The sequence below is a fragment of the Dasypus novemcinctus genome, chromosome 14 (assembly GCF_030445035.2).
Source record: "Dasypus novemcinctus isolate mDasNov1 chromosome 14, mDasNov1.1.hap2, whole genome shotgun sequence".
In the NCBI taxonomy this organism is placed as follows: domain Eukaryota; kingdom Metazoa; phylum Chordata; class Mammalia; order Cingulata; family Dasypodidae; genus Dasypus; species Dasypus novemcinctus.
In genome coordinates, this window is record NC_080686.1 from 98,795,956 (window position 1) to 98,821,039 (window position 25,084).

The following is a 25,084-nucleotide window of genomic DNA, read 5'->3' on the forward strand; positions in this document are numbered from 1 at the left end:
AATGGTCAGTCAGTCTGTTAGGCGCTTACTCAGCCATTCCTGCAGAACTAGGGATATGCGTTCTAAGTAAATAGAAAACTCCATAATGGACAGGCTCATTTTAAAATAAAACATGGCTTATGGAAAGCTTTATAGATTGATTTTTCTATGTTCAGTATGCAATAGCTACAAATGTGAACAGATACTGCTTCTGCCTAGTAGAGGAAGATTAGCTTAAAATTAATGCTTTGTTTTATATGAATAAGCATATGAAATAAAAGTATATGAATAAAATATATGAATTAAAATCTCAAACATAGTTTTTCAGTGTTAACTTTGATGATATAGGGAAAGGCAATTGATAATTTTTGTGCCTAACAGAGAGGAGTCCATTTATAGTGTCTGAAGTAGACTCCATAGAAATCGACTACTTTCAAAATACTGTAGAAAAAAAGCATATTTCTGCCTAGCATAATTGAGCATGCAAGTTTCAAGCCAGCCTTGTATAAAAACTAATACAACATTGCCATCAGTTTAAAAGAAAAGCTTTCATGCTTGTGTCAGTTACTCGCCTGCGCAGGAGTAAGCTGGCAAGGCTTGCCCCTCTGGAGTAGCAGCGGTAGAGTACTGCTGAGTGCAGAGCCTACTCTGACTACGTTGTCAGCCTCTGGGATAAGTGAGAACAATTGAATAACTTCTCTTAACTGTTTTCAAAGATCGTTCAGTGGTACAATATTGAAAATAATGCAAGACTTTTTGTATTAAAACTTTAAAAGTATATTCCCTTTCTTGAGTTATCTGAACTTGCACATTATGAAATTCACAGTAAACACCGTTTTATTATTTTTTTTGAGGTTTTTAAACCTTCAGAAATTGTTCTTCCTAGATTTTCTGCTGATAAATGCTTATCCCTTGTGCTGAGCAGGGCCTAGATATATCCAAGTTAATGTAAACACCAAAGCAACAGGGTGCCCTGCCTTTGAGGACTTATAGCTGTGTTGTGGTTAGGGTTTAAATTCTTTTTGACACTTTTGTTTTATCGTTCAGCCATGCCACCCCCTATCCATTCACATGCTCTACATTGTTTAAGCACCTACCCTGAGCTAGGCACTGAGCTGGGAAAACCAGTGTGGTTAAGACATGGTCTCTGGTCACATGGAGCTCTCTGTTTTTGTGAGGAGCCCAGTAAGTAAATGTTCACGATGAAGTGTGAGAAATTTGATAGTAGGGTGCTCGAGAAGTACAGAAATGAGGTTTATTTTTATATGGTCAGAGAAGGCCGCCCTAGGGGGGCAGCTGGTAAGAGATGAGCAGTGAGGGGTGGGGCGGGAGGTGGCAGGGCGTGGTCTTGACAGGAGGTGCATCTCTGGAGAGCAGGTGTCTTGAGGAAGTGACAAGCCACTGTGTTTTTAAACAGGTTAATTTCAAAGTGATGCACAGATGTTTATGGACCATGTATATATAAAGTGCTAAGAGAGCAGAGTATGGGTCATTGGCCAGTGAGGACTGCAAAGTTAGAACATGAAGTGGCATTTGAGCTGCTTTGGAAGATGAGGTGGGCTTCTCTGGGTGTTTGTTTTTAGAAACTATTTCAGGAGAGGGAATGTCACTTACCAGATCATGCTAGAGTGAAAGAACACTTACTGACCATTAAAAAGTGAGTTGTAACAGGAAATTAAATCAATTATGTTATTTCTGTATGTATAATGCTCTATTGCTGTGGTAAGATGTCTGTGTTATATTATTAAGAGATAAAAAACAAAAAACAAAGGAGCAAGGTATAGAACAGACAGGATTCCAGTGGGAGAATTATTTGGAAAACATCTGACTAGAATCTGAACAGTAGTTGTTTTCTGGAGAGTAGGATTATGTGATATTTTCTACTTTGCACATTTCTTTATTTGGATTTCTTAACAAGTTTGTGTAAACTATTACAATTGGAAAAAAAGAAAATTTTTATTTCGTGGAAAAATAGTGCCTTAATTTAATTTAGGAGATGACTTTGTACTGTGGTTATGGTTTTCAAGATTTACTGTATTGAGTTAAATTCTCTAGTTCTAAATTATTTATGAAATTCCTTTATTTGCTAGCATTCTAAGGTGCTTATACTAACTTCAGGGACTTTATCTTGACCAGCATGATTTCTTTCATTATATGTTTTTCTATTTTGTGTGTATTTTAAATATGTTTAATATGGTCACAGATGTTCTTTAAGTTAAGAGTTTTTGAGGGAAAGAAGAGAAATGTACTTATAAAACATGTACCTTCCAGGAGTTTGAATTAAAGCTCAGGGAAACTTTCTTCAGTTCTCGGTGCCTCCTAAAAACAAACAAACAAACAATAAGCAAACAAGCAAAAAATCAACTCAGGGGAACTGATACCGACAGTGGTGAATGCCAGCTTCCCACATAGGAGATCCTGGGTTCAATCCCTAGCCCTGGTACCTCAAAAAAAAAAAAAGTATTTTTATTTTCTAATTTTGTTTATTATTAGTCACTAGTAGTGTTTTTCCTAGTATTTGTTAACTTTTTGGCCCTGTTTAACGGAGTAAAAATTAGGCCATCACAGATTATAGATTTCAGGAAAACCTCATTGTTCCCTAATGGCCATTGTTTTGGAATACACATTCCCTTTTCACTTTACTCTCATCCCATCATTTCAACACTCCATATTTTATTGTAGGAATTGAGGGTGTGTGTGTGTGTGTAAGATTATAAAGAGATGCAAGGAATAAAACTTCAGAAGCTACTGTTGTTGGAGATTTCCTCTAGGCTCTTCAGATCTTGTGCCATACAGCTCTGAGTCATGAAAATTGGAAAGTTAAGTTGATATTTGCAAATATGGTAGTAATCTAAAAATATTATGAAGGAATTCAAAACTCAGTTATGCTGTGATATTATTTCCCTTACTTTAATAGGCTTGATTATCGAGCCAGAAGTAGCACTTGAACTTATCTGTAAGTGGACTCCAGAAAGAGACAAATGGTTAGGGCTTTAGAAGAAAACTGCTGGGGGTGGGTGGGGTGGGCAGTAAATTATTATTAAAAATTATATTATTGTATTATTATAGTATTAAATTTTTATTGCTATTTTCCTGAACCAAATGGATAATTATAAAATTTGGTCGTATATAGGCCTCCCAAAGTCTCGCTACATTCAAAAGACCAGAAATGATACAGTACATGTACTTTGGTCACAAAGCATTAAATTTAGGAATTATTACTTAAATTGTGATGAATGCTGGTATGCATAGATTTTTTTTTCCTACTTGTACTTTGATCACAAAGCATTAAATTTAGGAATTATTACTTAAATTATTAAATTTAGGAATTATTACTTAAATTATGATAAATACTGGAATGCAACAATTTTTTAAAGATGTATTTTATTTATCTCACCCCCCAGCCCCATTGTTTGTGCTCACTGTCTGCTCGACGTCTTTTTTTTTTTTTTTTTTAAGAAGGCACTGGGAACCAAACCCGGAACTTCCCATGTGGGAGGAAGGCACCGAATCATTTGAGCTACCTCTGCTCCTGTTACATAAATCTTTAATCACATCTTTGCTTACTTTTTGTGAAAGGTAGTGGAGGATAGATTTCTTAAATGTGTTCCTGAACCAAAAGGTGAAAACATTTTTAGTGCTTTAGCAGTACATCCCCGGCTGAGATATGTTGAACAGTACTGTACTGATTTAGCTCTGGACCCCATGAGGACCACCAGGTGGGCTCAACTGAAAATTGACAACCGTACTTATGTATAGGGAAATAAGAGCAGCGTATAATCCCTTTCCATGAAGACTCACCGTCTGGTGGAACAAAACTGCTGAATTTCATGCTATAGACTAAGTTATAATCTGTTATCAAGATAAAGAATTGATACATAATGACCTGAAACAAGGGCCACATAATATATGAGAGTGAGGTACCAGCCATTGAACCTGGGGCCTCGTACGTGGGAAGCAGGTGCTCAGCCACTGAGCTATGCCCACTTCCAGTTTCTTGTTTTCATTTAAAATCATCCATTCTACAATTGTAGCCGCACGGTTACAGTCTTGGACTTTCTATAGTAACAGTTTGAAAGTCATTCATATATGGCCTATATAGTTTATTTTTGTATTGCCTCCCTCCCCCAGTGTAATCCAGTTTTAGCAAGTAACAAGAGATAGAAAGCCTGTAAGAGAGATCAGATTGTACATTACTTGTGTACTCCTGCCTGCATAGATGCATGCATGGTGTGTTTATTTTGCCCATATCATCTCCAGGAGAAGTTGCTTATATACTTTACTGGTTTTTAGAATTGCTAATATCTAAATGAGTTGGACTGTTTACTATTTAGAAACAGAGTTTATGTTAAAATTACAATCAGTGGCGCAACACTGAATTATCTCAGCCACTATCAATAATGGTGGTTTGTGGTTACCAAATTAATAAATTTAAACAGTGATATTTATCTATTTAACTTTGTTAAATAGTAGAATTTAATTTGGGGAAGAATAAGCTTTTATTCCAAAAATATTAAGTGAGAATCTACTAGATGGGGGAAAATGGTGACTTAAATATGAGTTCTACCTACTCTCCGTGAGTTTATAAAATAACGAGAGGAAAAGAGTAAATTTTACTAAATAATAAAGGGTACGGATGGAATTAACAAAAGAGGTTGAGGTTCACCATAAGAATTTAAAGGATTGAGGGAGATCTGGAGAAAAAAATTTATAAGTAGATTAAATTTAGTCCTTAATAAGTTTAGATTATTAAGCAGAGATGAGAGGAAAGGGCAGAATAACTGTTAAGCTAAAATTATGGGGCATAGCCATTTCTAGCATTCATTGAAATGGTAATTTGGCTAGATTCTGGGAGGTCTTTAACGCTATACTCGGGCATCAGAATTTTATTCTATAAGTGGTAGAGGATCCTGAAAGAGAATTGATTTTGAGTTAAATAAAATAGAATATGCAGTGTCAGGTATTCTGATATTATAAAGATTCTCTTTTTTTTTTTTTTAAAGTCCTGCCAAAATTTAGGTAATAGCAACACTTATTGGGCTAAGCACAGCACAACAAAGCACTTGAGTTGCAGGTGGAGGCTTTTGTTCACAAGCAGTGGTGGGGCCTTGAGGCGGGCATCTCAGCATTGGCTGCTTTCCCCTCCCCTTGCCAGGACCCCAGGGGAAGTGGTCTGAAGATATTGCCTCATCCTCTCTGTAAGCACCTTAAGGGGTTCCTGTGGAAAAAGCTGGGAGAAGTTGGGAGCCCTCCCGCCTCTGCAGCTCCCCGTGCTGGAGTCCTGCTTCTCCCTGCAGCTGCCTGCCTCTCCCCAGATGTGGGATTAGCATTTACCCTGCACTGATTTGCACTCTCTCCAGCCCCCTTCTTGCTGTTGTGGGGGTTGATGCTCTTTCCAGCTCTACAGCCACGCTGAAATGGGCAGGTCTCTCGGAGCATGGCAGTTTTGAGAAACTTGAAAGAAGTTCAGAAAGGTTAAAATCAAAAGCAGGAAAGCGGTGAGGCCTGAGAGGTGGACAAGGGCTGGGTCAGGAGGGCCTTTCACAGCAGTATCCGGGCATTTGGCCTTTTTTCAAGGAGAGTTGAACAGTTAGTTGTATTGTAAGAAGAGACTTCGCAAGGTCAACTTTGTGTTTCAAGAAAGACCTCGCTGCTGATTGAAAGAGGTAGAAGTGGATACAGAGAAAGTACTCTGCAGAACTGTAAGTCAGGGATGTTGATGGTTCAGTGAGGGTGGTTCTAGCGGGGCTGAAGAAGAATAGATGGGGTTAGAGATATCTAGGAGATAAAGTTGTTAAGATGTAATTAATTCATCAAGCAGTTATTAAAGGCCCTCTGCCTGGCGGCTGGAGATCAGCTTGTGAACACAAGGCCTCTCTGCTGCCCTCATGAACCACGTGTCAGGTCTGTGGCTTGGGCCACTGCATGGGTGGTGGTGCCATTTGCTGGGCTGAGGAACGCTGGAGGGAAGAGCATGTTGGAAGCTGTGGTGGCAGAGGGTATGGGTTCAGTTTTGAATGCTAAGATAGAGGTCAATAAAGCATCCCTTTTCTAGACTAAACAACTTTTCAGTGAGCACCCAATTAAGGGAAACCTTTTAATGGAGACAGTGACATGTCCTTGATGCTTAGTTGTTTATGACATGACAGGTTAACGGTAATTGCTCCCCAAGGAACAGTGTCATGTCACAAATATAGTTTAGATCAATTAAAGATCAATTAAAACTAGTGCAGAAGGCACTTACTCATACAGTGAGCCTCAGATATGCTTATTACATTTTGGTTTACCATCTTCGTAATCACGTGAAAATCGTTCTACTTACAATTAGCATTTATAATATATATGTAATGTAATTGATACCTGGGGAAAAACCACTGGTCTTGGAAGATGAAATCCCTTTCATCTTCCATGCAAATCTATGTACAAATGCAATTATTAATATAAACAAAACTTAAAATGTATTAAATTCTTACTGTTGTGCAGATACACTTGTCAAATAAAAAGTAAATCCAAGCTTAGTTAAGGAGAGACTTTATTTGAAAGTCTTCTTGCAGGAGTGGAGAAAGAGACCGTTGCAATGGGGAGAAGGCTCCGATGATGAGATCTGCAAGTGTCCCAAAGGTCAGGTGGAAAAGGGCTTTTCTTTGATAAGGAGGCATGAAAAGGCCATTAACAGGGAATCCAGTGGTGGATGATGGATTGTGGTAAACAGGACAAATATGAGAACATTTTCTCCTGAATGATGACAAAGGTAGTACTGATATAGGGTGTTAATCAGTTAGGTTGGGGGGAAATACATTAAATGTTGATATACATAAAAAAAGATCATTAAAAAAAATATTATCAAGGAAAAAAAACATGATATATGGGCTTAAGTTAGTTGTGTGTTTTTTTTTTTTAAAGATTGATTTATTCCCCCCCCCCAGTTGTCTGCTCTCTGTGTCCATTTGCTGTGTCTGCTTGTATTCTCATTAGGCTGCTCCGGGAACCGATCCTGGGACCTTCCTGAGTGGGAGAGGGGCGATCATTCTCTTGTGCCACCTCAGCTCCCTGATGTGCTGCATCTCTTATTATCTCTTCTCTGTGTCTCTCTTCATTGCGTCATCTTGCTGTGCCAGCTCTCCACATGGACCAGCATTCCTGTTTGGGGAAGCACTCTGCGAGGGCCAGCTTATCTTCACCAGGAGGCCCTGGGAATTGAACCCTGGACCTCCTGTATGATAAGACAGGAGCCTAGTTGCTTGAGACACTTCCACTTCCCAGTAGTCATGTTTTGACAATGCTCTTTCAAAGTCTGTGACAATGTTCCAAAACCATGGAAGGTGTTGATGGTGGGATGATGTATGGGAGCCTTGTTTGATGATATGCATGTTTGTTTTGTAAGTTCACAACTTTTACTATGTATTCATTGTTTATGTATGTTCGTGTATGAATGATATACTTCAATAAAATTTTATTAAAAAAGAAAAATGAATCCAGTGTGGAAGCAGGATAATGAGTGGAGGATGTAGGTAGGACAGTAGATGAGGGAATGTTTTGCCCAGACATCAGCCTGTTCTCAGGAGGGAGCATTTACAGGCTAACTTTGAGAGAAGGTCAGAGCTCTGAGGCCTGGGGAAAGGAGAGAAGCTTAACTGAAGTTTGATCCAGTCAAGTTAATGGATAATTTGTTCTGATAGATCACTGGGGACAAACAGTTCTCTAGTCTTTTGTGGTGCAAACAATGGAAATTGGGAGGTTCTGTGTCTGGCCTTGTCATGGGTAAACAAAAGGCACATCTTTAAGTCTTAACCTGAGTCATACAGAGAAGGGTGATTCTTTGCAATAAACCATTTCCAGGAAGACAGCAGGATGGGAAGCTTCCTTAATCCTGGCTCTTTTCCAGACACACAAGACTTGGGTAAAATTGAACTGTGTCACTTGGGCAGCACTTTTTTTTGATATGTTTTACTCTTCATAATAACCCTGAAGTGCTCTTAACATGCCACACTATTGTAAAAACATTGGTGCCTGGAAAGGCTGAAGACCTGCTGGGAGGTGGGAGCTCGCTTCATGAAGCACCTTTGGAAGTCCACAGAGGTGGAGCATCAGCAGGTGTTGTGCGCAGTGGGCAAACAGGAGAGGGCTAGGCTGCGAAGGTTGTTTAAGTTAAGTGGATGAACGTTAACATCATCTAAAGGGTCCAAAATACAGACTCAGCCTGTATATTACTTAGGCCTTTTCTTGGTGCAGCCACCAACTGTGGCTAGCTCAAGTATTGTTTGTTTTTTTAAATTGTGTTGTTTTGTTTTTAACTACATTAGGGTATCTTATAGAAGCCACAGAGGAACTGAACTTTTCAACTGAGAAAAGGACAGTAACAAGGGCTTCCAGTATAAGAAATAAATAGTAGCAATAGTTCATGGCTCTTCTCTCCAGCAGTGCTTCTTAACAGGGGCACACTTGACGTTTTGCGCAGTACACTTCTTCATCATGAAGGGAAGTCATTTATATTTCCAGCATATGGCATTCTAGGCCTCTGTCCACTGAATGCCACAGTGGCCCCCAGTCATTATGGCAACCAAACAAACATTCTGTATACTTGCTTATTTCCCCCAGGCAGGTGATGCAATCTGCGGCTAAGAACCTGCACCAAGTATCTTGCCATTATCATGACTCCGTTTAGAGGACACTTGGCACCCTCACAAGGGCTCCCTCACTGGAAATCAAGGGTCAGCTCCTGCACCAGCCTGTGTGGCCAGGGCGTGCGTGGCCATGCCACTGTGGTACGGCACTTGCCTGGATGAAGGGGAACATGTTCTTAGTGCAAAGTAGAGATGAGTTTGGTAACATAGTATTGTCCACCATAGTTAAAGGCACCACTTCCCTACTTACTGATGAGCATCAAGTATGCACAGCCCCAGGGCGGCTCTGGTAGGTGATTTTTATACGTGTTCCTACGACTTCACACAGCAGGTGGTGTGAACTGTGTTGGAGGTGAGGCCTCCTGAGGATTAACTCAAGTAGGGACGTAGAGCCTGCGCACAGTACAGGAAACCAGGTGCTGGTGGGGCTTGAGCACTCAGGTGTGCCTTAACAGCCGGTCGAGTGCGCACTGCAGCCCCTCGTGTGGTTCTCCCTCACCTGCCTTCCTGCCCTGGCACTGTTTGTGGTGGACATTTAACAGAGCAGACCGCTTAGGGATTCTGGGAAATGAATTTCCTTCATAAGGTGTGGAGTATAGGCCATGGCTGAAGTGGTGGTTATAAGGAACTAGATCAGTTTTTGTTATTTTATAATTTGAGCCCTACTAGATGTGGTTTGTAGAAAACAGCACAGTGTGATACATGTAGCCAGAACTTAAATATTAGTTATTAATGGATGAAATGTAGCATACTGTGCCATTTCCCAGTACTCAGTATTATAATAGTGAATTCCTTTTAGATATGAGTGCTACAAGTTTAATTTTTTTTGTTTGTTTTTCCTAGTTCAACTTTGTGGGGAAACTTTTGGGTCCACGAGGCAACTCTTTGAAGCGTTTACAGGAAGAAACCTTGACAAAAATGTCCATCCTTGGAAAAGGTTCCATGCGAGACAAGGCAAAGGTAATTTGATGATTATAGACAATGGTTACTTTTTTTTGTCAAGTTGTATAGTGTACTTTTAAATCATCCATTGTGTTAGTTACTATGCCAAAACTAATATCTCAAATGAAATTATATGAAAATGTTATGTAAGGTGATACATTAATGATAATGTTTAGATAGTGTTTTTTTTTGTTTTTTATGTTATTTTTTAGGACCAGACAAATGCCTTTTATTTTTTCACAGATCAGTTTTAAAGATACCTATTAATGAGCATAAATCCACCCAAAGTGTATCATCAGTGGTATTCACTATAATCACAAAGTTATGCAATCATCAATCATTTTTAGAGCATTTTCATTATCTAAATAATAAATAATAAAACAAATATTTTAATCCTTTTTCCGTAACTGTTATACTCATTTTAAAAATTCAGTAGTAATACTTGTATTTCTAATTCTAGAAGTAATATGTTACCTTTTAAAAAGTATGGTAATATTGAAGCTATTGTGAAAAGTAAATTCTGTCTATAGTCTTACTGTCACTATTTGCATTTTAAATTAGTTCCTTCTTGTATGTATGTTTCACATAGTTGAAATTTTATATTGTATGCGTTTTATCAATTTACTAAATTTATTTTAGATGTTTTAATGATTACTCAGTATTCTAACAATCTGTTCTTCTTGGATGTAATCACATTAACTGTCCCTCTTTTCTTAACAGCTAAAAACCACTGAGTTCTTTTCATTGACCATTTTCTTAAGTATACGAATTCTGAAAGAACCTTTCACATTTCATAGGGTATTGTCACTTAACTTTGTTCTTTCATTGTTAAAGGCTGGATATTATGGAGAGCCCGGTCCATGTTCAGTGATCACCTATCATGAAATGTTGAACAGTGATCATTTCATACCTGAAAGTTATTTAGACAAAATCCAGCCTCCTCACAAATAAGCACTAGAAAGAATACCTCTTAATAAAAATAATCTGTTTATTGAATAATTACCCTGAGTAAGGCATTGTGCAAGGCATGTTGCCTGTATTGCTTCACACCATCTTTGGAAAAATGATAGAAGATTCATACTATATTCCTTCTTTTACATGTAAAAAAAAACCCACTAAGATTGACAGAACTTAAGAATGTTATCTGAGTCAAAGAAGTTCAGTGTATTAGCTAACACAATAAATACAACCTTGGTTTTCTGACACCAACACTGTATGTTTTCTACATAGGTTACATAGGTTACTGTTTAAAAACAAATTCCTGTGTCCCAGTCTGCTTAGTGAATTTTCAATAGGTACGTAGTGATTCTAATCCACAGCCACGTTAGGCAACTACTCACTAAGTGTTGCTGTCTTGAATGGTGCTGTTTAAGATACTTTGATTTCCTAGCCCCATGTATTGTGGCAGTAGGAGAAAATAGAACTATATATTGATCAGAGTCAGAAATTATGATTTATCCTGTATGAAAGTACCATACCTTCATGGACACCATAACTGAGTTGTTAATAAGCCACTCCAGGTTTCTTTAAGGCCATCTGGTAATGGGGTGCATAGTATCAGTGAAAGCCTGGAGTCTACTGTCCTACTATTGTTGTTTGTTGTGAAAGTAGTTTCTTGGTCAGAAGCAACATTTTGTGGCATACAGTGGCTGTGATCAGGGTATCTGCTGGAAGGTTCGCAGGTGGAAGAGAAGTAGGGAAGGCAAATCTGTATGTACATTATATGTGCTAGCAACAACAGGCACTTGGCTCCTCGCAGCAAGAGAGAACCTAAATAATTGTCTTGCTATCAGGCTTTTGATGGTCCTTCCACATTATGGTGTCAAGGGCCCTTGGGTGTTTTCTGCTGTTGGCATATTGAACATGCAGCAGGGCAGCCTGCCTGTTGAGGGGAGTCCCCTGTTGTGAAGTAGCTTGTAACCTCTTTCCCTGCTGCTGTGGGCCCTTTGTTCCTGCATCCACTGAGAGTAGCACTGAAGTGCCTGGAAGCAAGCTGGTCTGACATCCCTGGAATAGGTCCTCTTGGCCACCTGGTCACTGAGAACCTGCTCTGTATTTGCATGGCACAGACTATGGCACACTTTGGCCACTTTCCTAGAACTTTGTCCACTGCCCTCTAGTCCTCTCATTTCCATGTCCTTGACCACACTGGCATTCCTACCTGAGTCCCCTCAGCCCATGGGTCATGGAATCATTATGGAGATTCTGCAAGTGGCTGATCACTTATATTCCACCTGGATACCCAAAAACTGGGGAAATGGTGGACGTTGTGGACTATAGTCTGCTGAGCCCGATGTCAGTGGAGAAGTGCATTTGCCTCTTGACTTCATGAGCCCTGCTCTGATTGGGGACCGTCAATGGAGTGCATTAGTTCACAGTGAATTCTCTGTTAATCATCAAAATGTCTAGATAGTTCCTCTCCTCATTGTGTAGTCACTTGAGGCAAAGGTCCATCTTTTTTTTTTTTTTTTAAGATTTATTTATTTCTCTCCCCTCCCCCCACCACCCTGGTTGTCTCTTCTCTAGGTCTATTTGCTGCGTCTTCTTTGTCCGCTTCTGTTGTTGTCAGCGGCATGGGAATCTGTGTTTCTTTTTGTTGCGTCATCTGGATGTGTCAGCTCTCCGTGTGTGTGGTGCCGTTCTTGGGCAGGCTGCACTTTCTTTCGTGCTAGGCATCCCTCCTTATGGGGTGCACTCCTTGCACGTGGGGCTCCCCTACGCAGGGACACCCCTGCGTGGCACAGCACTCGTTGCGCGCATCAGCACTGTGCATGGGCGAGCTGCACACGGGTTAAGGAGGCCCGTCTCACAAGACAGGCTTCTGCCGACACGGGAGGCTCAGTGGGCTCTAAGGGTGGAGTAATCAGAATCCTTCCACATGTTGCCAGTCCCCCTCTCTGCTGTTCACTATTATCCAGGCAGTCTCAAATAAGACATGGCTGCCATCTGCATAATCAATCATTCAGCAACACGCACGCGTGAACTCTGCATCTTTCTGTTAGTGCCGTTAGCCGTGGTCCCAAGCAGTAGGACGTTCTAGGATACTGCCTGGCCTTGAGACTTTGAGGTGAGAAAAAGCCCTGAGTGTGACCTCTGCTTCCTGGAACTCTTCAAGACAGTAAGAAATTGCTAGCCTCTTCACCCCCCCTCTTCCAGCCTCGTTTTACTCTTGCCCATCACACTGTACCAGAGCTCTGTCACATGGTCCTCCAGTTATGCCTTCTTAAGCTCTTCACTTCAGGTAACCACAGGTGATAATTCAGGTAGCAGCTTTGCTAATTGGTAGGCACTGCTGGTATCCTGACTGCTCTAATGAGATCTTCACTGCCTTTGGAACCAGATGACCAGTCTCATCTAAGATGCCCCTTTTTAAGAGTCTGTCATGCAGTGTCTGTCTGTCATAAACACTCTGTCAGGCCGGATGCTAGTTCACGCTAGCTATTTGAGGCAGAAAGAGATTTGATTCATAGATTTGAGTCTGTCAGTTGTAGCAAGGGATGAAGAGATTAGGTTCTAGGTTTAAACTCTAGAAATTTCTTCCAGAGCAATACTATAAGAATGACTCTCTGGGAAAGCTGCTTCCTTTGCCATAATCTAGATGCTGCCTTGCAATGGTTTGCTCCAGGGACACAACACTTCGGGAAATTGCCACTGCACCTGCTATCTTGAGAGTCACTCTGTGCCATCTCTCTCCCTCTCTGAGATCAATTACAAAATAATATCTTGCACATGTGTCTAATTGGCTGAGTAAAATTAAGCTCAGAACCCTACTTGTCAGGAAGTCTGAGAATGTTGTGTTTAGCTCTCAGCATTTGCAGTACAGGAAGGCACACCAGAACACATGGTAAACAAGCTAGTGTACTGCATCTGCTTCTTGCAAAAATTTTAGAAAATAAATTCAAAAAGAAGAAACTCTAGGGTGGTCTTACTAGTATTCTACTATAGATTTACTGTCATTCTAACAATGGAAGAACCTTATGTGATTGATGTGGAGGCAGTGGCCCCTGGAGTTTCTGAGGTCAGGGAGAGGGAAAAACAGGTGAAGTACAGGGACATTTTCGGGACTTGGAATTGTCTTGAATGACATTGCAACAACAGATGCAGGCCATTATATATCTTTCCATAACCTACAGAATTGGGTGGGAGAGAGTATAAACTACAATGTAAACTTTAATCCATGCTGAGTGGTAATGCTCCAAAATGTGTTCATCAATTGCAATGGATGTACCACACTAATGAAGGATGTTAATGGGGGCAAATGGCGGTAGTATGGATAGCAGGGCATGTGGGAATCCCCTATATTTTTTATGTAACATTTATGAAGTCTAAATATCTTTAAAAAGTAAAAATTCAAAACAAAACAGCAAAAAAAGAACCCCCTGTAGCTCCACTACTGTTACTATTTTGAATTTATTTTTCTGTGTCTATAGCTCTGTCTAGTAGAGGGCATAGGATAAAGTCAGATCTGTTTTTCCCTTTTGACAGTTAAGGTTTAGTTGAAATTATACCACTTTTATGATATTAAGAAATTTAAATAATTGTGTATAGTCTGTTTTTGTTTATATTTTCTTTCATTGGAATTCTTTAACTTCTTTAGTTGGCATTTAATATTCTAGAAAACTGTGAATACAGTGAATTCATTTTTAAATTTTAGTGTTATAAACTACATTTCAGAGGTCTTCTCATTTTAAATGTGTTTAGTTTCTTGGGCTAATACTTAACCTGAGAAATAACTGAGGCAAGAAACAGTTTGACTGAAAATAAGTCTGAACTCTTCAATATTGATTTCATTTGGTCGTGTTCACTAGATTAATTTTAGTGTAAAGGAATTCTCATTAATGTTTTTGTTTCCTAGCTGCTAAAACAAATACCCAACAATGGGTTGACTTTTTTAATGGTTCACGGTGTTGAGGCTTGAAGTCCAGAGTGGAGGAGTCAGCACGGCATTGCTTTCTCCCTAAGGCTGGCCTTGCAGAGTAACTGTGGCAATCCTTGAGGCTCCTTGACTTTGGCTTGTGATGATGTCCTCTCCTTTCTTTTCCAGGTTCTTTGACTTCTGGCTTCTGGTTTTTCGTAGCTTTCTCTTTCTGGCCTTCTCTATAAGGTCTTCCGTAATAGGTAATAGGATTAAGACCCATCCTGATTCAGCTGGCTACACGTACTTAAACTCATAAAATAACATCTTCTAAAGGTCCTGTTTACAATGTGTTCATACCCATGGGAATGGATTAAGATTACGAGCATGTTTTTCTGGGGTACATAACTCCAAGCCATGACAGATAGTTTATTTTTAGAGGGAAATATGAAAATATCTTCCTTTTGAGTTCTCAGAGTGTTCTTTATTTAAATTCTAAGGTGAACATATTTCATTTTCTTCCTTTATTTGCTACATTGACTAAATTATGGGAATCGTTAGTGATTATATAGTGGTTATATAGCGTAACAATCACAGTATGCTGTGGTGTGTGGCATATATATGATTTTGCATTTTCTCCCCCAACCCTTCCAGCCTTTTCCCCCACTCCAAATAGTAGCAGCATTCCTAACTAGCTAAAACAGCAAGCCTGAGAGTCAATCTTGTACCAATGCATAGCTTCTGCTCTGAGAACATCTGTTCCTTTAGGATCTGTTTCCTGTAAAAGCCCCATGTATCCCCCGTGTGCCTTGATAATCACTGTCAAGCCCTGTACCTTTGGTCCTTGAGGAGTACACTGCATTCTTTAGAAGGCAGCTTCCCTTCGGGGCACATGGGCATGCCCCACAAGGACCCCTCTCTGCTTGTGGTTAAGTGTGGACGATCGAGCTCAAAATATGCTCTCTCTTTTTTGCACCGGGGATTAGGACATCACCTACCCCCCCAAAATAAATACTCATTACTTGCCAGACTGGAATTGTCCAAATCTTTCTCTGCCCTGACATAACCACCTCAGTTTGGCAGGGAGCTGTCATTTTTACCAGCTCTTTCTGCTTGGGACATGGTCTTTTGAGCATTTAGTTTGTGCCAGACATGCTAGATGCTTTGTCCACATCATCTATGTTACAGAATAATAGAGTAATAAATACTATAATTACATAGTAATAGTTACCATTGCTATAGTCATCGTTTATTGCGTGCTTATTATATGTTAGGCATAGTTCTAAGGCTTTGTGTGTTAAGTCCTCTATTACTGCAGCATCCTTATGAGGATCATACCCTGCTTTTTTTATCCCATTTAAAATCACCCCTTTGAGGTAGGACTATAATTATCCCCACTTTACAGATGGGAATTGAGTAACCTGTCCAAAGTCATATTATAAACATTGCATTTTGAATTTGAATGTAAAACTTCAGAGTCTGTGTTTGTCCCCAAACACTATCCTGCCTGTCGTCATTAATCTATGAAATAGTCTCAGTTCTGGACTAACTCCTTACTTAATGGAATTGTGCAGTTAGAGGAAAGCTTCCCTGTTCCATCATAAGTTTGTGATAGAAAAGAAAATGCTTGGACATGAATCAACATTTGCAATCTGTAGTTAAAATCATTATTTTGGTACCATATTAGAAAAAGATGAGAAATGTTTATTTCAGTAGTTAGAATACCAATATTTATGAGACAGTATCAGATCAAATAATTAGAAATTATTACTAATACTGGTTACTAATAATTTTGTACAGTTGGCATAAAATAGAGGCTTAAGACAAATTTCAAAGGTAACACATAAGATTTAAGGGTAGCATATATTTGCTGTCCCTTTCTTCAAATATTTTTCCCTTTTTTTCTGTCAGTTTCTGGCTGACTTCCCATAAATGGGAAGGAAACTAGCATTTACTGGGTGCCTACCTGTTTTAGGTACCACCATACTAGGCAGTATATACCCTGAGTTGTCCCTTTTCTTCTTTCCATTGATCCTACATTGCTATTGCAGGTCTTAATGCCAGACTGATTTTGCAGGTTTGGTATTAGTAGATGGCACGTAATCTAGCTACACTTGAACAGTTAGTGGCCCTCAGCATAGCTAATATGCAGGTACATCTGACTCCAAAGCCTGTGCCTTTTCCTTGTTCTGTATGTTCATCTCTCCTTCCTATGTCAGAATGTCTAATTTAAGTCAGTTAAGTTACAAATGCTGAAGACTTAAAAGAGTGAAGGCATGGTGCAGCAGTGCTCCAAAATGTATTCACCAAATGCAGTGAATGTGCCACGATAAAAGAGGTTGTTGATGTGGGAGGAGGGGGATGGGAGGTATGAGGACCTCATATTTTTTTAATGTAACATTTAAAAAAAAATAAGGAAAACAAGAGTGAAGGCAGAGGTGTACCTGCTTCTGGAGTTTGCATTGTTGACCTCTTGGCTAATAATGGAATTAAAAGGGCTTGTTATTAGGATTTTCTGGTGCTGCCTCTTATGGGATAGGTTTTTTTTGAGGAGGCTGTGAAGGTTTTCTTCCTTTTGGAAATACTTACCTTTCGTCTGCACTGTGATTCTAATGTTTGAAACAGAGACTAATTGAAGTCCTAGATTCTGGAAACCATGTCAGCCTAATAAAGCTAGTTTGGAAAAGGTCCTGGAACAAAATCAGTAGTTCCTTAACCTGTTTATTATTAATTTTTTTTTTCTGAATTCGCTACCCTAAAAAAAAAGTTCTAAAAACCGCTCATAATTATGCAAAAGCAGGTAAAATCATGTAATAAAGTATTTCATTTATTATATTCACTATTTATCCTCAGAGTATACTATCTGGCATGCAGAAATCCTTGTTGAATGAACTTATGAATGAGTAGGTGAACATAGAACTGGATGAGGAAAAACTGTTTAGCCATTAATCGAACAAATAATTGAGCAGCTACCATATACCAGTCACTTTTCTACCCTGGAGAAAGCAGCATCAAACAGGACAACCAGTGTTTGTTCTGCATGGCAATCACCTTCCAGTGGGGGAAAATAGAAAATAGGCAAGTAAAAGAAATATGGTATGTTAGACAGTTTAGGTGGTGGTAATGCTTTGTAGCAGCCTATCAGGCACACGGTGTGGTCAGTGCAGGAGTGAGTTTGGGACTTAGGCAACAGGAGGAAGCAGATCAGCGGTGGCAGGCTACGGGACTCATTGCAGGTCAAAGAAAGAGTCTAGGCATTCTCCCGGAGGGGTAGGAGACCTGGGAGTGGCAGGATTAGATTTGTGTCCTAAATGTTCTTCCTCAGGGTTGCATTTGCTGTTGTGATCGTCTGTGACAAGTACATGCCAAATAAGCGTCAGGGAGTTCTCATTTCCTTTATCTTTTCTCATAATGACATGTTTTTAAACATGATATATATATTTTTTATATGTTGTGTTTTGTTTTGTTTTGTTTTGTTTTCAGGAAGAAGAGTTGAGGAAAAGTGGAGAAGCAAAGTACTTCCACCTCAATGATGATCTCCACGTTCTCATTGAAGTCTTTGCCCCTCCAGCAGAAGCCTATGCCCGGATGGGACATGCCCTGGAAGAAATAAAGAAGTTCCTCATTCCTGTTAGTACAGTTTTTCTTGATATTCAAGTTGTACTTTAAAGTCTTTCCTTTATTTTAATCCTTAATAATTCTTATCAGTAATTATAATTTACATAATACTTTACTTATGAAAGAACTTCAAATATGTCATCCCAGGTAGACCTCGGTGTCCCTGTGAACAGCTTGACATTATTCTTCCTTATATAAAATGAGGAAGCAAATTTGTTTAGATTTAGGCACATTAAGTTGGTACAGCTAAGGTTGCACAGTCAAAAAGTTGAGCTCAATAACTAGTTCAGTCTTTGGGAGCACCAAGTCCTAAGATGTTTTGTGACACTGAAAACGCCTCACAAATTGACTGTTCTCCAACCCAGACTTGTTAGTACTTGTCATGCCAAGCACTACGCTTGGTTTTGGGTATAAAACAAGAATAACAACAGTCCTTTCCCATAAGAAACATGCAGTTTAGGGGAAAAGAGAGTCAGTAGCTCGTGATCTCAGTACAGCATGAAAAATATATTGATAGACAAAAATAAAAATGAACACAGAGAGGAAGGGTACAGAGTAGATATCTTACTAGCTTCTGCCAGATGTGTTAGGTTTTGTTAGCAATTGGAAGTCTCTTCATAACTTTTCAGACGCCTTGCAATGTTAGAAATGCAATAGTATAAAAGAAATATACCTTTACCTCCATTACACAAATTAATTTAGGTCTTTAATGTAACTCACATGTTGTTGATGAAAAACTAAAGTGATAATCACTTTGGCCCTGTAGACAACTTATTTTAGAGAATCTGTCCCAACTGCTAGACATCTTTCTGGGATAAGACTACCTTCAGTGATCCCAGGAAGGTGTGGTAGATTGACTTACACACCTAAGGATGTGCATCATGGTCTCATTATCTGTGAGGAAAAAAACCACACACACACACACACATAGCTATTGTATTTGCGGAAAAAGGATATTTTAAATCAGGATAGCTTTGGCAAAGCCAGGACATGGAATTGCATTAAATATGGTATTTGGGAGCTGAAAATGGTTAATGTATTCTTTAGTTCCAATAAGCAAATGTGACAATCTATTCATTCAGTTTAAAAACAAAATTTTTGAATACTTGCTACAAGATAGGCACAGGCGAACTGACAAATGACATGGTTTTTTACTCTCTTGAGTTTATAGTCTAATGGGAAAGGCATATAGGAATCACATATTCTTTATAAGTAAATGTAAAATTGCAACTATGATAAGACCATCCAAGCAGAGGTTTTTGCTTTTGTGGACATATGCTAATGACCAGGGTGTGCTGAGCTAGCCAGGTTCACCATCTAGCCAGGTTCACCTAGACGGATTCTCTTTGCCAGAGATGACTGCAACAGTCAGTCTCATCCCATGACCTTGTAGGGTTTAATATCCCTCGCCTTGAGTCTGGGCTGGCCTAAAGAATTCTTTGCCTAACACAGATAGACTTCCTGCTATATATTTTCATCTGGATGTTGCTGAATTTGGTTTGTTAAGAGTGTCTTAAGAATTTTTGCATCTCTGATAATGAGGGATATTTGTCTATAGTATTCTTTTCTTGTGATGTCTTTGCCTGGCTTTGATATCAAATAAAAACTGGCCTTGGAAAATGAGTTTGAAAAATATTTCCTCCTTCTCTGTTATCTGAAAGAATTTGCAAAGGATCAATATTATTTTTATGTATTTGACAGGATTCACCAGTTTTTGCATCCTGGTCCTTGGATTTTCTCATTTTTCTGTTTTCTGTGATTCGAACTCTTCATTTTTCTTTTGTTTGCTTTGGGTTTCATTCATTTTATTTTTAAAGTGGAATCTTAGACTATCAATTTGAGACTCTCTTTGTTTTCTACTATAGGCATAGAAAGCTCTGAATTTTCCTCTAAGAACTTCTTTAGCTACATCCCACAAATTTTGATATATTTCTATTTGGATCAAAATATTTTCTGATTTCTCTTGACTTCCTCTTTGACCCATGGGTTATTTAGAACTGTGTGTTTTTAGTTTCCAAATATTTGAGGGTTTCCATAATTTCTTTCTGGTGTTGATTTCTAATTTGTATCTGCTGTCCTTAGAGAACATGAATGATTTTATTCCTTTTAAGGTTGCTGAAACTTGTTTAGAGGGTTAGTGTACAGTCCATCCTGGAGGACCCTGTTCCATGTGCACTTGAATCACTTTTGGTAATTTCATTTGAAAATGTTTTCCCATTCTCCAGGTTAACATATAGTTAAATAGAGTGAAAAATCACTATATTAAAAAAAATCCAATTTTTATGTATTTAATTAGAAATATAATCACTTTTCTACTCTTCACGTTTGTTAACAGTGTTAATATTAGAGTCGTAAGAGTTTCACTTTTCAGATAGGAAATTAAAGTGAGTAGTTTAAAATATAAAATTAGTAAAAATAATTTCATCTGTAAGGTATCATGTATGACTTGATTTTCCTACTGATTTTAAAGCATTATTGTAATGTCGGTAATTATGGCAGAAGAAACAATCACCCACAGATTTCAAAAAATTGCCTTAAATCTCATAGATGGTAAATTCATTGGGCCAAATTCAGGCTTGATTTTTCAATGTAATTGAATTACATTCCATATATTTTTTTCCTACTACAATGTTTTAACTAGTTTTAAAATGTAGTTTTTTCAAAGTTGATGTTTGAAGTCGGCTTTTTTCATCCTTGTGACACCTAAGTCTTACTTAAGGTAATGCTTTTCTGTTAATGGCATTTTGAATAGGGCTTTGTCATATTCTTTTCCCATGAATCTGTTCTTAACCATGTACAATTTCAGGTCACTTCTCATAGCACTTCAACAGGGCAAACGTTGAGCATTTATGCAGCACATTTTATTTAGAATGTGCTTTACAAATCATTTCTTAATCTACACACATTTTGTGTAAATTGGTTGAGAACAAATTAATAGGCTTATTTTAGAGAGACTGAAATAAAGATAGAAAAGATTCAAATGACTATTCCGAGGTATAGAAAATAATCCAAATGACTTCAAAAAAGCAAGAAAACAATCTATATTTAAAGTAAAATATAGACTTCTAGGCTTTAGACTTCCCCGCTACTAATAGCCACTTCTGTTTCTCATCATTTACCTTCCCTTCCTCCTACTTTGCAAGTGTTAGGCATCAGTCATTTCAACTTCCTTTTTCATTGCTATCCTTCCCCCCCACAGGATACCTTCTACAAGTTTCAAGTCATTGTTTACCTTCTCCTTCTGAAAATTAAAGTGATGGGTTTCTCTATAATTGCTCTAAATTTCTTTCGTGTTTTTAATCATAAATAATTCAGGAAACTGTCACCTGAATCTTGTCACACTCAGATATGCTCAAGTTTCTTCTATCCTACAATTCACCCTTCCTCCCTCAAATGGTGGTACTTTCTCTCTCCTTTTTTGTGGTCACCCGTTTCAAATAGGCTACCTCTCTGTGACTTACTCTCATTCACCCTGCATCCCACCTGTTACTGAAACTACGGTTCCTGAGGTCAGCAGTGATCTTTTTGTGATTGAATCCTATGGCATTTGCCCCTGCCTACTTGTTTTCTTTAGCTTTTGTGATAAGACCACTGCTTTCTTTTCCATCTCCATTTCTTGCCACACCTTTCCAGTCTACTTTTTGTGGGCCCTTCCTCTGCTACTCATTCCTTTATGTTCAAGACTGTGTCCTAAATAAGTCCTTTTTTCCCTTTGTGAATGTGCACCAAGCCATGCTATTTTTTTTTTTTTTTAAAGATTTTATTTATTTATTTATTTAATTCCCCCTCCTCCCCCGGTTGTCTGTTCTCGGTGTCTATTTTGCTGCGTCTTGTTTCTTTGTCCGCTTCTGTTGTCGTCAGTGGCACGGGAAGTGTGGGCCGCGCCATTCCTGGGCAGGCTGCTCTTTCTTTTCACGCTGGGCGGCTTTCCTCACGGGCGCACTCCTTGCGCGTGGGGCTCCCCCATGCGGGGGACACCCTTGGGTGGCACGGTACTCCTTGCGCACATCAGCACTGCGCATGGCCAGCTCCACACTGAGTCAAGGAGGCCCGGGGTTTGAACCGCGGACCTCCCATATGGTAGACGGAAGCCCTAACCACTGGGCCAAAGTCCGTTTCCCATGCCATGCTATTTATTGGTATCATCTCTGCCAGGGGTTCCTAAGGATATCCTCAGTCTTGGTGATTGATGAGAAGGATTTGCAGGACTCAGAAGAGCTACTATTCTCACAGTCATGGCTTAGTACAGCAAGGGGCTGCAGATCCAAATCAGCAAAGGGAAAATGTATATGGGGAAAGTCTAGGAAAACCAGACCCAAGCCTCCAGGCATCCCATCCCAATGGAGTTGCATGCGTATGCTCTTAATTCTTCCACGGTCTCTGTGTGGCAGCACATGTGAAGTGTTGCCAACCAGGGAAACTTCTTAGAACGTAGGTGTTCGGAGTTGTCATTGGTGGTCAGTCACGTCCTACAGCAACCACATGGCCCACCTCAGCTACTCAGACTCCAGCCCGCCCATCGATCCCCACCACTCAGAGTGAGAGAGGTAGTCACCACAGGTCATATTGCTAGGGCAAATGGTCATAGCACACAGGTCATATTACCTGGCCAAAGTGGCACAGCATGCCCAAGGCCTCCAACATCTACAGGCTCTCTTATCAGGCAAAATACTCCAAGTACCTAGAGGTCGTCTTCCAGGACCTGGTCCATGGTCAGCCCTGCAGACAGACCCTTCCCTGGAATGTGTAGGAAGGGCCTGAGCAGCCTTGGCCTGTGAGTTATTCACTCCCTGCCCATTTCTATGTCCATCATCAGCTCCTAAATTTCCAGTTCCTATATATGATTGCTATAGGACAACTTTATTTTTATATACCACAGGTCACTGCAAACTCAACCTTTCCAAAAGTAATTGCACCATCACATTATTTCTGTTCCTGATGCCCCTTCCAGAAAGCAGCTGACATTCTTGACTTCACTCATATACCCCCCACATCTAGTATATTACCCTGTCCATTCAAATCCAACCTCTTAAATAACTCCCAAATTCACCTCCCTTTTTCCTCACTTCCACTTTCCACATTACCACATACTGCAATTACTTAAGAGCTTCCAGAATTCTGGGAAGATGGTGGTAGAAAAACATAGGACTACTTCTCTCTCAGAAAAATAGGAGGACAGACAGAAATGGCCTAGAAAAAAAATCTAGGGTTTAGGACAGCAGGGCAAGGTGGACACTCCCCAGAAGAGAGAGGGACAAGGAAAAGAATAGTAACAGCAAAACTCTGAGTTAAAACCACAGTGCAACTGCCAATATCCTCCCCACTGTATAGATACTTTTGAATTCTCAGGCCTCTGACCTGACAAAGGGGACCCCAGGGATCCACCTCCCCAGGAAAGGGAAAGAGAAGGGTACAGCCTAAGGCTGACTCAACTTTTGACCCACAGATTTGGTCTGCTGTTTCCCACGAGCTCTTCCAGGCTGGGGAGCCTTCACCATTGTTTACCTGGGAGACAGCAAAGGACTGACTAAAGAGTTCCGACCTCTCTACTGACTGGGACTTGTTGTTGAGAATGCAGAGGGAAGTGGAATTATTTCATACGTGGGAATAGGGAGGGGACTCCCAGCAAAGGTTGGAGAATAGCCTCTGAGAAAGTTTGGTTTGCCAGACACTTAGGCTCCAAGTGGGATCCTCTGTGACACTGATCTGGTCCTGGTCTGTAAGCATTAAACTGAGAGAGCTGCCAAAGAGCACCATCTCCTGGCAGACCAAGGAAGTGCACATGAGGAAATTAAAAGTAAATAAGTAAGAGAAGCTTTTTCCAGCTTTTCTAGCCTCCCTCCCTGAAGCCCTAGGAAGTGGGTCCTCAACCCATACTGGGTCCAGGGCTCATAGTTGAACAATAACAGGGAAAATCCTAAAGACACAGTAAGGTTGAACCAAGAATCAAAGGACAGCAGTAACAGCCTCCTGCCACTAAATCCTTATGAGAGAGAAATTGAGCATCTCAGTAATCTCACCATCCTAATCAGATGGCTCGAAATCATCAAAAAACTACAAGCTATACAAAGAAAATGGAGAAAATGACCCAAGAAAAGGAATATATCAAAGCCTCATAAGAAACACAGGATTTGAGACACTAATCAATGAGATGCACACAAATTTGCAAAATAAAATTAATGAGTTGAAAGACAATATGGCTAGAGATAAAGGGCATCAAGAAGAGGCTGATCAAACACAGAAAAGAATTTGAAAACCTGAATAGAAACGTAATGAGCTAATGGGAATGAATGACATGATAGGTGAGATTTGAAAAACACATTAGAGGTATACAACAGCAGCCTTGAAATGACAGAAGAAAGAATAAGTGATACAGAAGACAAAACAGCCAAAATAGAAAAGAGAAAAGAATGGAAAAAATTGAGCAGGGGCTTAATGATAATATGAACTGCAACAACATACATATCATGGGAGTTCCAGAAGGAGAAGAGAAGGAAAAGGAGCAGAAAGAGTATTTGAGGAAATAATAGCTGAAAATTTCCCTGAAAAATTTCCCAAATGTCATGAAAGAAGTGAACACATGTCCAAGAAGTGTAGCATACCTCAATCAGAATAAATGTGAATAGACTTACTCCAAGACACACAGTACTCAGAATGTCAAATGTCAAGGAGAAAATTTTGAGAGCAGAAAGGAAGAAGCAAACCATCTCATCCAAGGGACACCTGGCAAGACTTAGTGCAGATTTATTGTCAGAAATCATGGAGTTCAGAAGACATTGGTATGATACAATTAGGATACTGGAAGAGAAAAACTGCTGGCTGAGAGTTCTTTATCCAGTAAAATTCCTTAGAATATGAAGGTGGGTATAAAATATTCACAAAGAAAAACAAGGAGAGTTCATAAATATGAATCCAGCTTTGCGGGAAATATTAAAGGAAGCTTTCCAACTTGGAAGAGAAAGGAAAGAGAGACTTTGGAGGAGAGTATACAAGAAACAACAGGAGAAAGGATAACCAAAACAGTAAAAAGACAGATGAAAATAAGATATGATATTTTAAAACCAAG

The 25,084-nt window shown here is 39.5% G+C and overlaps 1 protein-coding gene across 3 annotated transcripts in view; it reads left to right on the forward strand.

The window, feature by feature from the left end:
* KHDRBS3 (KH RNA binding domain containing, signal transduction associated 3) overlaps positions 1-25,084 on the forward strand; it is a 191,688-nt gene that overhangs the window by 84,027 nt on the left and 82,577 nt on the right. For all 3 annotated transcript variants that reach the window (XM_058276081.2, XM_058276082.2, XM_058276083.1), the window contains exons 3-4: positions 9,447-9,563; positions 17,884-18,030. In XM_058276081.2, the coding sequence (XP_058132064.1) occupies positions 9,447-9,563; positions 17,884-18,030 (264 nt within the window). The remainder of the gene's footprint in view (positions 1-9,446; positions 9,564-17,883; positions 18,031-25,084) is intronic.